Below are 14,123 nucleotides of genomic sequence, written 5' to 3'. Positions count from 1 at the left end.
ATAAACTGCTTGGGCGCTTTGAGTCAAGGATGTCTACTTTGGTATTGCCTTAAATAATTGGGCACTGATTTATGGAAGAAATCGGTCTCATGGAAAGACGGCGCAGCAATTGGATTGGAAGTATGCAGCCCATACATCAGCAATGGGGTTCCATAAATGTTATGCCCTCAGCTCAATCATATGCCCTGCAACGGATTCGGAATTCAGCATGCCTGGAGTCATAGTAATGACGTTTTGAGCACTTTTTGTATAAACAGAATATTGGCGGAAATATGAGCACACAATTTATTAAATCGAAATCAACTCAGGGCGCAAATCATAAAATTTGTTTTATGTAGTTTGCTGGAGTAACTGTTTCGCTTGCATTTAATATTTTAGTAATTGATCATTTAATAAAATTGCCTCCAGCAAAAATCCAAACCTTAACAAGAGATAACGCTACAGTCTAGCAAGCCCGCCAGTGAAATACCCTGTACCCAGACAAACTTCCGTCACTGAGTTATATGCGCTCATAGCAGAAGCGAAAAGAAGATGAGTGAACTTGTTGCTGCAGTTTGGGGGGCTGTACTGTAGGGAATTTGTTTCGCTAATAACTTTTCTTAGAATTAACCAATTTAGATGAAACAAAAGTAGGCTATTATGTATAAATTATGTGTGCAAAGTTCGGTTAATGTATCTTTTGAAATGTGGACGGTATTGACGAAATCTGTAGCGGGGGAAAATTCAAAAAATAAAATAAACTCGTCCTTTCTCTGATATAGGAGAATCTGGATACCAACTTTGGTTATTCTAGCTTTTATAGTTTCTGAGATCCTTGCGTTCATCCAGACAGACAGACGGGCATGTCTAGATCGATTTCTCCCGTCATGCTGATTCAGAATATAAATATACGCATATTGGGGTCGGAGATGGTTCCTTCTGCATGTTACATACTTTGTGTTGAAAATCAATACAAACATAAGTACCAATGCACGCATGTTAATATAAGCAGATAATAATCTTATGTTATCTACAAGTTATCTGTCACTGTTGCATACGAATGTAAGCATAAAGAATATGTATAGCAAAAGTGTCAGTCTCCAATAAAACTCTAAAGCGAACAGACGCACGGCGGTCCGCGACTATTGTCTTTTACTTTACTCCTACTGAGCCCTTCCCTTTTCAGCGAATATATAATCTATTCAATAGGTTCTGGGCCCAGGGCATATAGGCTCATAGGAGAAGTTCAAAGTATTGTGAAATAGTAATCGTTTGGTGACTCAAGAAATATAACATTTAAAAAATGAGTGCGCTATATCAAATAGACAAATTGGAAGAGCATAACTATGACTCATGGAGCATACAGATGCGATCTGTCTTAGTGCACGCGGAATTGTGGAGTGTGGCATCAGGTGCTGAACCTAGTAATACTGAGAGTTCAAGGCCAAAAGATGAAAAGGCATTAGCAATTATAACGCTAAGTGTAAAAGCTTCACAATTGGGCTTCATTAAAAATTGCAACACTTCGTACGAGGCATGGAAAAAGTTAAAGGACGTTCATCAGCCGAGTGGACCTGTACGGAAAGTGTCGCTGTACAAGAAATTGCTAGGCAAACGCATGTTTCAAGGCCAAAGCATTTCAAGTTACATACACGAATTTAACGAAATTCTGGATGGTTTGTGTACAGTTGGCATCGAATTAAATGATGAGTTAAAAACAATCGTGTTGTTGTCAAGCTTGCCCGAACCATACGAAAATTTTGTCGTCGCCATTGAGACGCGTGACAATTTACCGTCATTTGATGTGTTATGTATCAAGCTGATGGAAGAGGGAGAGCGCAGAGGCAATGCAGATGGAGAGAGCGAGAATGCAAGAGCATTTATAGCTACGCAGCAGATCGTCGCGCATTCCAAAGCGAATTCAAAAAGGAATTCAAAAATCGTCGTTTGCTACAACTGCGGCGAAAAAGGGCACTACAAGGCACAGTGCAAGCGTGAGAAAATTCGCGGTGAAGGGAAAAAGCAATCGACAAAGAAAGAGATGGAAAAGCAGAGCAGCTTGTTAAATGCGTTGGACGTTGGAAAGATAGAGAACAACATGTGGTGTCTGGACAGCGGAGCAACAAGCCATATGTGTTGCGATAAGACGTTATTTTCAAAATTTATTGCGCACACTGAAATGATCGGTTTAGCTGACGCTGGTTTCCTGAAGGCCGAAGGCAGAGGAGAGGTGAAGTTACAGACAGAACTTTGTACCTTGGTGTTGTCAGATGTACTGTATGTACCGAAAATGAATGGCAACTTTATGTCCGTCAGCCGGTCAGTGCAAAAGAACAATGTTATACATTTTGGGCCACATTTTGCTAAAGTTATACAAAACGGCGAGTGTATACTGAAAGCGAATAAAGTTGGGAACCTTTATATGTTTCAAGGCAAACAAAATAGGTGTTATTCCGCAACTGAATCAGATGGTACATTGTGGCATAAGCGTTATGGCCATTTAAATTTTACCAGTCTGAAGGAAGTGATCAGCAAAGAGCTAGTGCGTGGTATTGGAAAGGTTGTTTTCCCAGACAACTTGAATTGCAAAACGTGTATGCTAAGCAAAATACATGTACAGCCATTCCCAAAGGTAAGCACTAACCGTGCCGAAGAGCTGTTGGAACTGGTTCATGCTGATGTATGCGGCCCATTCGACACGAAGTCACTTGCTGGATCCAAATACTTTCTGACCTTCATCGATGACAAGTCCAGGCGTATATTTGTTTATTTTTTGCGGAAGAAAGATGAAGTGTTCAGTAAGTTCGTCGAATTTAAAAACTTGGTTGAACGGCAAACAGATAAAAAGCTCAAATGTATTCGAACCGACAATGGAGGCGAGTTTGTCAACACAACATTCAACGGTTTCCTGAAACACCATGGTATTGCAAGGCAATTGACCGTGGCTTATACTCCGCAGCAGAACGGCGTGGCGGAAAGAGCAAACCGGACATTAACGGAGATGTCCAGATGCTTATTGGTGCAGTCGGGCCTAGGCGAGTCTTTGTGGGCCGAAGCAGTCAACACAGCAGTATACATAAGAAACAGATCACCTACCAGTGCACTGAACAACCTGACTCCAATGGAAGCGTGGACAGGTAAGAAACCCTGTGTTAGCCATCTAAAAGTTTTTGGTTCCATTGCAGTTGCACTTGCAAAGGGTCCCCGTAAAGGCAAATTCAAACCCAAAGGGCATGAGTACCGTATGGTTGGGTATTCGGTAGCAGCCAAAGGCTATCGGTTATACGACCCAGAGACGAGGACGATTGTCGAAAAAACGAGACATTCTATTTGATGAGCGTTGTGGTGGTCATACCAATGAAGATACCGTTACGGTAGATTTTCCTGCATGCGAGGTTCAAGAGCATGTCACTCACACGGATGGTGACAGAAGCATCGACGACGATGACAGTGAGCACAGTTCTGACGACAGCAGCTCCAACGCATATGAGAGTGCAGTCGAAAAAGAAGACTCTGACGAGGATACTGTGAAGATTGGGCCAGGCCGGCCTAAAATTGTTCGAAATGGTAAACCTGGTCGTCCAAGAAAGCAATACAATGTGCTTGGAGCATTGGTTGCTAGTGACGTAATGGTTCCGACATCCTATGATCAGGCCGTTGGTAGCACACATGCAGTATTCTGGCAAGAGGCGATGCAAAAGGAATATCAGGCACTACAATCAAACGAAACCTGGCAGATGGCTGATTTACCAAAAGATCAGCGAGCAGTTGGTTGCAAGTGGGTATACAGCCTGAAACGTGACTCTGATGGAAAAGTCGAACGTTTCAAGGCACGACTCGTTGCTAAAGGGTGCTCCCAGAAGTATGGCGTGAACTATGTAGAGACGTTCTCACCCGTTTGCAGATTGGAAACCGTGCGGTTTATTTTGGCGTTAGCAGCGGAATTGAAGCTGTACCTTCACCAGATAGATGTGTGTACCGCCTATTTGAATAGCGACCTGCATGAAACTGTTTATATGAAGCAGCCACAGGGATACACAGATCCCAATAATCCAAGTAAGGCTTTATTGCTTAAAAAGGCAATATATGGATTGAAGCAGTCGGGGCGCGAGTGGAACTCCAAGCTCGATTGTGTACTACAAGGCATAGATTTTGTAGCATGTGAAAATGAACCGTGTCTTTACAAAAGGAACGGAAGAGGTGACTTATCATTAATCCTTGTTTATGTTGATGATATAATTATAGCATGCCGATCAAAAGAGGACTTGGCCAACATCAAGTCAGCCATTACAACATCGTTTGAATGTGTTGACAAGGGAGAGCTGCATTTGTTCCTTGGCATGGAAGTGCAGCGCGACGGTGAGCTTGGCGAAATTTCGCTAAGCAATTCGCAATACATCAAAGACATATTGCGTGAACATGGATGCGAGACCTGTAGACCTACAGCGACCCCACTGGATGCTGGTTTCCAAGTGATATGTACCAGCGAGCATTGTCAAAAGGTTGACATTGCATCCTACCAGTCTTCAATTGGCGAGTTAATGTGGCTGGCGCTTACAACAAGGCCAGACATATTGCATTCCGTTGCCAAGTTAGCTCAACGGAATCAAGATCCGCATGCAGAGCACCTAGTGGGTGTAAAACATGTGCTTCGATACCTGGCGTCAACTGTGGACCTGAAGTTGCACTACAAAGAGTGTGGACAACCCCTTACCGGCTATGTGGATGCAGACTGGGGTGGCGACCGCATCGATCGCAAGTCGTATACTGGCTATGTATACTACTTGGCTGGAGGACCCATATCCTGGCGATCTGAAAAGCAACGCAGCGTGGCACTTAGCAGCACGGAGGCGGAGTATATGGCTCTTTCAACTGCGTGTAAGGAGGCCATATACCTACGGCGTCTTATAGTGGAGATTGGCTGCGGTGACTCGAGTACTCCAACTATTCTTCATGGCGATAATTTAAGTGCTCAACAATTAGCTAAGAATCCTGTACACCATGAAAGAACAAAGCATATTGATATTAGATATCATTTTGCAAGACAGGTTGTAAACGAAGAACAAATTGTTTTACAGTATACATCAACCAATGAAATGATAGCTGATATTTTAACGAAAAATCTCCCTAAAGCGAAGCATGTTCATTTTACAAAGCTGTTAAATTTGATTTGAAAATTTTTGTAAAACATGTTTGCATTGAGGAAGGGTGTTGAAAATCAATACAAACATAAGTACCAATGCACGCATGTTAATATAAGCAGATAATAATCTTATGTTATCTACAAGTTATCTGTCACTGTTGCATACGAATGTAAGCATAAAGAATATGTATAGCAAAAGTGTCAGTCTCCAATAAAACTCTAAAGCGAACAGACGCACGGCGGTCCGCGACTATTGTCTTTTACTTTACTCCTACTGAGCCCTTCCCTTTTCAGCGAATATATAATCTATTCAATACTTTGCACAAACCTAATATACCTTTCTTACCCTACGGGTACAGGGTATAAAAATCAATCATCAATGATGTGGTTCAAGTCTCGCTTTGCTTTTTGTCTTATACATATTTATAGTAACAACCGATGGAGCAAGTGAAGCAACTAAATTAAGTCACTAATTTTGAGGACTTTGAACATTTTCCCACACAAAATTTACGCAAATTTCAGTTATACATATTTCTTCAATGGCTTACTGCTATATACACTGACTGAGCCGGACATTAACAGATAACGCAACAGTTCAAAATAATTGTTTTTATTATACCCCTGGCGCCGATATTATGTATTTGAGCATAACATTTGTGAATAACATGAATTAGCATATGGTTTTTGTATTAAGATTGCATACTTAAAGGCAATGAATGTAAATATTTTACAATTCTGTCTATTAAAGCTTTATACAGACCACCACAAACTCATCTTGATTAAAAGAACCAACCCAACTGTACTTATGTATATGTAAAAAATGAAATATTTTAAATTTATCAAACGATACCTAGATGTGTGTGTTCGGTGCATGCGATTTTAGTTAGCTATCGGTAAGCCATCAGACAATAGACTGTCCTCATCAGTCATCTGACGTGGTCCGTCACCAATTTTTGTGTGAATTATGTATTTTAAAAGATTCTTTGGATACGTATCGATCGTAGAATGGTTTATCTTAACGTTTTCATTTGTGCATTTTTTGGATGAATCACCGCTGCCTTGGTCATTTCCAGATACAGGCGACGGCGTTGTCATAGGAATGCCTTGCAAATATTCCACACTCTGCGCAATATCGTTAGGAAACGCTTCATTAATAGAAGCTAGGAGTTTGGGAACGTGCTCTTCCAAAACATAAAGACACGCATTTGGACCTGCATCAAACGTATATGCTGTAAGTATAGTACCAGCTGCTTCATTATAAGAATGAACGAAATTAACGATAGCGTGTGAAACATCATTCATATAAATACAAGGCGGAAAGGTGTCCAATGCAATAGCGTGAAATTGGTTAGATTCTCTCATTGTAATTTCTGCAAACTCAGTAAAATTCCGCGTGTTTATTGCATCAATGAGTTTTTTTGTGCGATGTGGAACCACGTCCGTAACACGTTGCTGGAGCAATGTTGATGTAGTAACAGCTCTTTGCATTCCTAATGTCGAAGACGTTTTTTTACGGGCATCGTTTACAACCAAGATGAGCACATGCATATTGGGCCAGTGTTGAGCTGGAACAACTGGTACAGCAACGGAGTCACTGCCATTTTCCAATACGCCGCGATGCCAATGCACAAAGCCACCATACAAGCTGCGACAAGCTGAACCACTACCTTGCCGTGCAATTGTAGTTAGCTCTTCATTATGGGGTAAGCCATAGAGACGCGCTAACGTGAATACAAGGCAGGCATAGCCTGCTGCACTTGATGCTAGACCAGCTGCGGTGGGAAAATTGTTACGTGATGCTATGTGCAATTTCCAAGATAGAGGGACCTTCGATATCCCATTCGCAAGTACAAGGTTTTGAACTACGGAGAATTCATACAAATGAAATAGCGGCGGAAATATTAATAAATAACTCCATGTCGTTAGTGTTGTTTCTTAACTTACCACCTTTCAAGCAGCGCATTAGACGCACATTTTCTTCAAAGTCCACTTCATCACCATTTAGCCACATACGATTTCTCTCGAACTTTTCCGATGCGGATATTGTGGTCTTTGCACACATCTACTAAAACTAATTATTTTTTTAAACGAAAACGACAACCGATTGCACATACCTCATTCGTGTTAAGTGTCATGCTAATCGAATCATTAACGGGTAGAATTAAATCTTCATTCCGTTTGCCCCCTGTGAATTAAAATATTTGTAGGCGACTTGAAATATTTTTATGCTGATGCTTACAGTATTTTATCAAGGCAATATTAACCGGAGCCACACATGTTGCCGAAATCATTTTTACACACGTATTTTGATAGAAAAAACTTTTCACAAATAATTCATTAAAGTCAAGATCGACTCCACATCACTCGCTTTCACTTTTGGATAGTGTTAGCCAACGACAAATTCATATTTGTTTTCTAACAACAGCTGACAACTTTAGACCAATGAAACTACCGATGATACTGCATAATATCTGTTCAATATCGATAAATGTCTGTCGTCATAGGTATCAATATCGTCTCGTTAGCAGAGTTGTCATGCTATTGATAAACTTATTTAAATAATTGCTTTTATGCTCTCCGTTGGAAATAAATTAACCGAACCTTTTAAACTTTCGAAGCCTCATTTGGTGCGGTGCTTCGGCGTTACGTCATTATTTTATCCAAAAACATTATATACTAAAATATAAAAATGTATAAAGTTTTATTTTCTTTGCTTTACAAAATATATTTATTCTTTAGCTCGGAAAGCATCCTAATACGATCAACAAAACAAAAGGTTAAAATTAAGAAGTTATTAAACGCTATTTTAATTGATTTTCTTTAAATTTGAGGTCTGCTATTAAAGCTATATGGTCCGATGGAAATGTAACTGATGGTATGGCTTTATGGATCGTCAACTGCTCATTAGTAGGTAACGGCACTGACTGCAGTAAATCAAAGTGATCACTTTGATAAAATATATAGTCTAGGCAACCGGAGAAAAGAGTCGTAAAGTTGGTGAATTCTGGTGTTCCACACGCGGAAAGCATTTTGAACGGTTGTGTTAGCTCCACATCGGTGACGGCTTCAGCAGCGTCTATAAGCATTTTATTTAGATTTGTCGCCAAAATCATGCGTGGTTTTTTTTATACTCACTGCTGCTCCAGTCATCAAAGTCACTGCCTACAAATTGGTCCATCATAAGCTTGTAGATGCCGCATTCAGGCACACTATTGAAATCCCCACAAAAAATAAGGCCAATATTTTTAGGGTCACTGATATTTTGCTCCTTCATTGACTGTTTGTAGACATAATCAACGTAGATTAGAGAAAATCCGATTTGCAACAAACGTATGTGATCTGCATCTGGGTGGTAATACAAATGGGTGTTTGCTACCAAAATAAAGCGATCAGTCCCCTTCATCTTCAGCAAACATAACTGCCAAAAGAAATGTTATAATGAATTATATAATGAATAATTCAATACCGTGCAACTCACCTGTAGGGTAGTAGAACGATCACAGATTCGCGTTACCAATCGTGGGTTGTCCTTAATCTTGTTCCATAATGGCGCAAAAATTGGCAAGCGGGATATAACTTTACCCAAGTGCAACACAAAAGATGATACTAATTCAAAACGGCTTGTACGAAAGAAGATGGCTACACCCTCGGCACAAGTTCCTTTTGGCGCCATAATTCCATGGAAATTATGAGGCGGCTGTTCTAGTACTGTTCTTAAATCATAATCAAAAATCTTAATGTCCACCTCTTGAAGACACAGCAAATCTGCGTTATAGCCCAGCAACTCTTTGATGAAAAGCTGCTTACGATAATCAATTTCTAGTGCGTAGGGCAAACAGTAGGGAAAGAGTGTTTTACGTGAGTAATCTGAGTCTGCATACAAGTCGGCCAGTAAATTGTATGTCACCACACGTAACTCGTCAGGTTCTTTTAAAGGCTGGGGTGTTTGTTGCTGACGTATTTCAAATGGGCACACTCCTGGTCCAGCTTGTACTGGCCATTTTGCAATATGTTCGGAAGTAGGACCCTGGTTGCCTTGTTCGTTACGTGGCGTTACCACTAGTTTTAGGTAGTGGCCGACATCCTTATCTTCTACTTTATAGCTTAAGCCATGCCCGCAGAGATTCCATTTGGTGCCTTTGTTTAAGTCTCCTGATGGCGGCTGCAATAAAAGCAAACAGGAGTTGATTGCACCGCCAACTAAAGGAACATACCATTACAGCTTTGTACCATTGGCCTAAGCTGTGTTCGCGTGTCGCAAATTGGAGATCCAGCTTATTCGGGTAAACAAGGAAACCAGCCAGAATTGAACTGGGTAAGTGAAGATTAACAGTCCATGGCTGATTGAGAACTACATCAAACTTTTTGTCCATGACACGAAGTTCCAATCCGCTTGCAATTTCTCGTAATAATTCGGCAAAAGTTATATTCGTAATGCAGTCATCGCACCCGTCACGATACAATCCAATATTTATCTAGTAACAAAATCAAATGAGACCACAACGCTCAACAACCATAATGTATTCATACTTACTTCATTTATTGTGTCTTGAGTCAATGATTCTGAAACAGCTAGGTCAACTGGTGCCCGCCGTTTTCCACTTTTTTTAGACCGTTTTTTAAACTCCTTCTCGACGTTGTTGCGGATACGGGCCAGGGCCTCGTCAACCCGTTCGTGCATGCGTCGACAGAAGTTGAAGTCTCTGTCAACGTGTAGAGTCTCATTCACATAGCGGAATGTTATATGCAACTCCTCCGAATTGCTTATATTGCGCAAGTAAACCTTGTCCATGTCGACGGACGTACGATGTTCCCGTACAGCAAACGGTCTTCCGGCCGTAAAACAGCTCACCAATGGTGGAGCAAGATACAGCTGTGAGTGGAATTTCAGCGGCGAAGTTCGTGGGTGTATAAATTTTGGCAGCATCGCCCACTAGCTCTAGAAGTTACAGCTGATTGTGACACACGGATGGTATCGTGTATATTAATCGAACTAAATTATCGAAATGCTGAGTCTAAATTCAAATTGACTCAACTGTAAAAGCTGGAATATTGCCCTCGTTTATACGTTATGTTTGATACCCTGGCTGCATGTAAATATTTTTATACATAACCTGTATGTTTCCTAAAAGAAAGTCAATGGAATGAACGTAGAATCTGTTTTTGAATAAAAATTATAAATCTTATGTTTTTTGGTGTTTGTTTTCTGATATAACAAGTGGAGAAGCTAAAATCGGGTGTCCCGACTTTGAAATACTATGTACGTGTAGAATGAATATAGAAATAAAAAAATTAAGAATATTTAAAAAAATATATATAATTAATTAACACGGTATAAGTGCACATTTACATAGGAATTTTATCTACGTGTCTGTGTAAGCATGTATACAGCACAAAGCTCAACCAAAGCAGCGGCAGCAACAACATCTGCGGGCAGTTGTCGAGCTGACAGAACCTAAATTTGGCTATAACTTCTTTTAAAATCGGCTTATGATGAAACTTAGCTGGAAGTTACTGGAAGTATTTGCCAAATTTGAGTCAAAAAGTCTGAGAACTACGGTCGAAGTTATGGAAAATTACTAATTGCACGGGAGGGAGGTTCCAAAATACACATTTTCTGCGTAGGTATCTTGGAATAATATTTGGTGTCCCTAGGTCTCATAGTCTCCGATATATAGATAATTATACGAACGGAAAATCGGGAACAAAAAACAGAACAAATGGTTTTTTTCGGCAAAATCAATTTATTTTATTCAAAATAGTCTCCTTCTGCTTCAATACAGCTTTTTGCACGATCAAAAACATGTCGAAAGAGTGGTTTAGCTCGTTGGCCGGTATGGCCGCTAGTATGCCGGTGCAAGCCTTTTGAATGGCTTCTACGTCTTCATAACGCTTTCCTTTCATGGGCAAATTCATTTTTCCGAAAAGGTAGAAGTCGCACGGTGCCATATCAGTTGAATACGGCGAGTGGTTAATGGTTAAAATGTGATTTTTGGTCAAATAATCGGTCACAACCGTCGATCGATGAGAGAAATTTTTGGTCGTCAGTCAATTTGTGCGGAACAAACCGTGCACACACCTTTCGTAAGCTCAAATGTTCGGTCAAAATGCGATAAATCGATGTTTTGGAGATGTTCAATTCCATTTCCATCAATTTCAATGATGATTTCGGCTGATTTTTGATGAATTCACGCACAGTTTCGATGGAATTTTCGGTGATCACGAATTTTGATTGGCCCACATGTTGATCATCATTTATGTCCTCACGATCACTTTGAAAACGTTGAAACCACTCGTGCACTCTGCTACGGGATAGGCAATCATCTCCATAAGCTTGTTCCATCAATTGAAACGTTTCGGTAAAAGTTTTACCAATTTTAAAACAAAATTGAATGTTGGCTCTTTGTTCGAAGCTCATTTTCGCACCGATAACACAAACATACTGACACTTAAAACGCAATAACTTCACTTCGAATCGATTAAATGTCATGAAATTCTCACTGGACAATCGATAAAGATAGCAGATTCTAACGCACCAGTCGACATATAGATAGCGCCAACAGGGGGCGCTAAATTCAAAAAGTCCTGTTTACTTTCAAACGCACCTTGTATAACTATATATGTAGTGCTGTTGATCCAGGAATTTGTGGGTTAAAGTACTGTGAAGAAGCCAAAAAAAATTTGGAATTGCTAGAGCAAATATCAAGACATATAGTCAATATCCCTGACAACTTCTGGAGAAATTTTAAATAAGCGTCGAGATCGGCTTCTTAGCTTAAATATAGATGAGTATATATTATTTAATAAAAATTTAAAGTGCTTAATGTGGATATATTTTTTTAGTTTTCACATTTGTTTATAACAGGCTCGTGTTGAACCGTGTTTAGAAATATTTTCGCCTTGTTTCCAAAAATTAATTTCGCGTCCGTGTCATGTCGGGCCGAAATAACCGGTCCATGCCATCTCTACTACCCATGTGGTGCCACAATTCTTCTTATTCTTTTGTAGCCATTATGACCGGTTGTCGGTTTTAAATAACTTTTTCGTTGGACTGCACTGTTTTCTGTTATCTGAATACGCTTGCCTACATCAATGTCACGGTATAGCTCATACAATCGTTAACGTTAAGCGGTCTGAAGATTTGTTTCAGGATCTTTCTTCCGAAACCCGCCCTTATCTAATATTGTTAACGGTCATGGAGCACGGGCAAGATAAAAGACTTATAAAGGGTTTACTTAGTGCGTGGAGAGAAGTAATCTCATGAACTGTTTTCTAAGCTCATACTAGCACTAGTTATCAAGAGTTATCCGATGGCGAATCTCCTAGCTACCGTCAATGGGTAAAAGGGTATAATGATTTACTGAGAATGTATGTAACACACAGGTGTGTATATTCTTAAGAAGTATGAGAAGCCGAGTCGATTTAGCCATGTATAAAGTATTTCTGTTTAAAAGTCTCAATTACCCGTAAGCCATAGGCAGATTTGTTATGAACGCAAGGTATAAGAGCAAGAATAACCAAATTTGATATCTAGAGTCCGAAAAAGGACGAGTTTTTTTTCTGATGCACCAATGTAGTATGCAGAATCTGCATACTGCGATTATTCAGAATAATGGAAACGTGTACAACGACTGACCTTATCATCTCGTTACTAATCAGGAATATAAATAATTTTACTTGCGTATAGTTAATTGATAATAAAATCAATTTTTAATCATATATACTCGAATAAACAGAATAATGTTCAAGCACAATCTATGCAATCGGTATCTGTTGCCCAACTCCATTCATATCCACTTTAAATAACCAGGTAAAGGTATAAATTTTTAACATACATATATGTAAAAAGCATATCCATTACTTTCGATACCACATCTGCAGCGTCTTCATGCGTTTGACTTTCTTTTGAAGCTGCAGCACGCCATACATAAGGGCTTCCGCCGTAGGTGGACAGCCAGGTACGTAGATGTCGACGGGTATAATTCGGTCACAGCCGCGTACGACTGAATATGAATAATGATAGTAGCCACCACCATTAGCACAGCTACCCATTGAGATGACCCATCGCGGCTCGGGCATTTGATCGTACACTTTTCGTAACGCTGGTGCCATTTTGTTAGTAAGCGTACCGGCTACAATGATGACGTCCGCTTGACGTGGGGAAGCGCGAAACACAACTCCATAACGATCCATGTCGTAACGTGGCGCAGCGATGTGCATCATTTCTACAGCACAACAGGCCAAACCAAATGTCAAGGGCCATATCGATCCTTTGCGACCCCAATTCAAAAGATCGTCCAGGCGAGCTAGTGACCACTCTGCAATGCTTGCTTGATTCGTTCCAAAGGGGGAATATCTTTTTTTAGGCAAACTATTCGGTGACTCTACTACTGGCATCGTCTGTTGTTGGCGCTTCCATATAGCGCCTGGGGCAACGCCAAAAGCACCAATGACATGGTTGGTATGTCCAACTAACACTTTCGACGTTAAACCAGCATTACAAGAAATCTTGCCAAATCCAGCAACGGCAGAGCGCAACATTTTCTTGTCAGAAGGTCTTAGCTGCAAAGAAATCAGAGAATGCTATATTCTTTTCATGTGTAGATTATCCTGCCACTTTTACCTCTTTATGTAATCTAACAACATCAAAATAGAAGATGAAATCGAGCTATTGGGTCTGACACATCGTCGATATACAAAATTAATCGGTTATCAATTGTATTGCAAGGTATTCCTGCAATTTAATACGTATTTTTATTTTTGTATTTTTTTTTACTCTGTAAACAAGTAACAAGTATTAATTAGGTTAATTTGTGTTTAACATACAAAAGAAGGCGTGGCAGTCCCCAAAAAGAAATAACATATGTACATACATATATAGTGGTACATGTAGATATGTATGTATGTGTGTACATGTTTACCATTTTTCATCTATTATGCCTATCTTTAAAAATCTTTAAAAATGCATCAATTATTGTAATTCCTTTTATATACCCTGTAC

General features: G+C 39.9%; 3 protein-coding genes across 5 annotated transcripts; all 3 read right to left on the bottom strand.

Moving 5' to 3' along the window:
• Window positions 1-5,716: 5,716 nt before the first annotated feature.
• On the bottom strand, window positions 5,717-7,505 carry LOC115629125 (diphosphomevalonate decarboxylase). The gene is made up of 4 exons (XM_030525461.1): window positions 7,362-7,505; window positions 7,237-7,307; window positions 7,067-7,184; window positions 5,717-6,984 (listed from the first exon to the last, which is right to left on the bottom strand). The coding sequence occupies exons 1-4, from the start codon at window positions 7,411-7,413 to the stop codon at window positions 6,002-6,004; spliced, it is 1,224 nt and encodes a 407-aa protein (XP_030381321.1). The 5' UTR covers window positions 7,414-7,505; the 3' UTR covers window positions 5,717-6,001.
• A 394-nt stretch (window positions 7,506-7,899) lies between these two features.
• Window positions 7,900-10,104, bottom strand: LOC115629127 (2',5'-phosphodiesterase 12). Of its 3 annotated transcripts, XM_030525465.1 has the most exons (5): window positions 9,657-10,104; window positions 9,337-9,597; window positions 8,601-9,284; window positions 8,258-8,540; window positions 7,900-8,198 (listed from the first exon to the last, which is right to left on the bottom strand). In XM_030525465.1, the coding sequence occupies exons 1-5, from the start codon at window positions 10,047-10,049 to the stop codon at window positions 7,924-7,926; spliced, it is 1,896 nt and encodes a 631-aa protein (XP_030381325.1). In that variant the 5' UTR covers window positions 10,050-10,104; the 3' UTR covers window positions 7,900-7,923. The 3 variants fall into 3 exon arrangements, with proteins under 3 accessions (XP_030381325.1, XP_030381326.1, XP_030381327.1); XM_030525466.1 differs by lacking the exon at window positions 9,657-10,104 and having other exon boundaries at window positions 8,601-9,274; window positions 9,337-9,463; XM_030525467.1 differs by lacking the exon at window positions 9,657-10,104 and having other exon boundaries at window positions 9,353-9,463.
• A 2,700-nt stretch (window positions 10,105-12,804) lies between these two features.
• Window positions 12,805-13,684, bottom strand: LOC115629128 (NADH-quinone oxidoreductase subunit B 2). The gene has a single exon (XM_030525468.1). The coding sequence runs from the start codon at window positions 13,661-13,663 to the stop codon at window positions 12,980-12,982; it is 684 nt and encodes a 227-aa protein (XP_030381328.1). The 5' UTR covers window positions 13,664-13,684; the 3' UTR covers window positions 12,805-12,979.
• Window positions 13,685-14,123: the final 439 nt, after the last annotated feature.

Source organism: Scaptodrosophila lebanonensis, unplaced genomic scaffold (assembly GCF_003285725.1).
Source record: "Scaptodrosophila lebanonensis strain 11010-0011.00,11010-0021.00 unplaced genomic scaffold, SlebRS2 tig00000136-arrow-arrow-pilon, whole genome shotgun sequence".
NCBI classification, from domain to species: Eukaryota; Metazoa; Arthropoda; class Insecta; order Diptera; family Drosophilidae; genus Scaptodrosophila; species Scaptodrosophila lebanonensis.
Note: the sequence above shows the minus strand (reverse complement) of the source record. Positions and strands in the feature narration are given on the sequence as shown.

Coding starts and splice junctions, on each gene's coding strand:
- LOC115629128 (XM_030525468.1), bottom strand. CDS start 13,663: ATGTTGCGCTCTGCCGTTGCTGGATTTGGCAAGATTTCTTGTAATGCT.
- LOC115629125 (XM_030525461.1), bottom strand. CDS start 7,413: ATGATTTCGGCAACATGTGTGGCTCCGGTTAATATTGCCTTGATAAAA. Junction 7,308..7,361: donor TATTGCCTTGATAAAATACT/GTAAGCATCAGC, acceptor TTTAATTCACAG/GGGGCAAACGGAATGAAGAT. Junction 7,185..7,236: donor TGACACTTAACACGAATGAG/GTATGTGCAATC, acceptor TAGTTTTAGTAG/ATGTGTGCAAAGACCACAAT.
- LOC115629127 (XM_030525465.1), bottom strand. CDS start 10,049: ATGCTGCCAAAATTTATACACCCACGAACTTCGCCGCTGAAATTCCAC. Junction 9,598..9,656: donor CTCAAGACACAATAAATGAA/GTAAGTATGAAT, acceptor TTTTGTTACTAG/ATAAATATTGGATTGTATCG. Junction 8,199..8,257: donor CTTTGATGACTGGAGCAGCA/GTGAGTATAAAA, acceptor AAATGCTTATAG/ACGCTGCTGAAGCCGTCACC.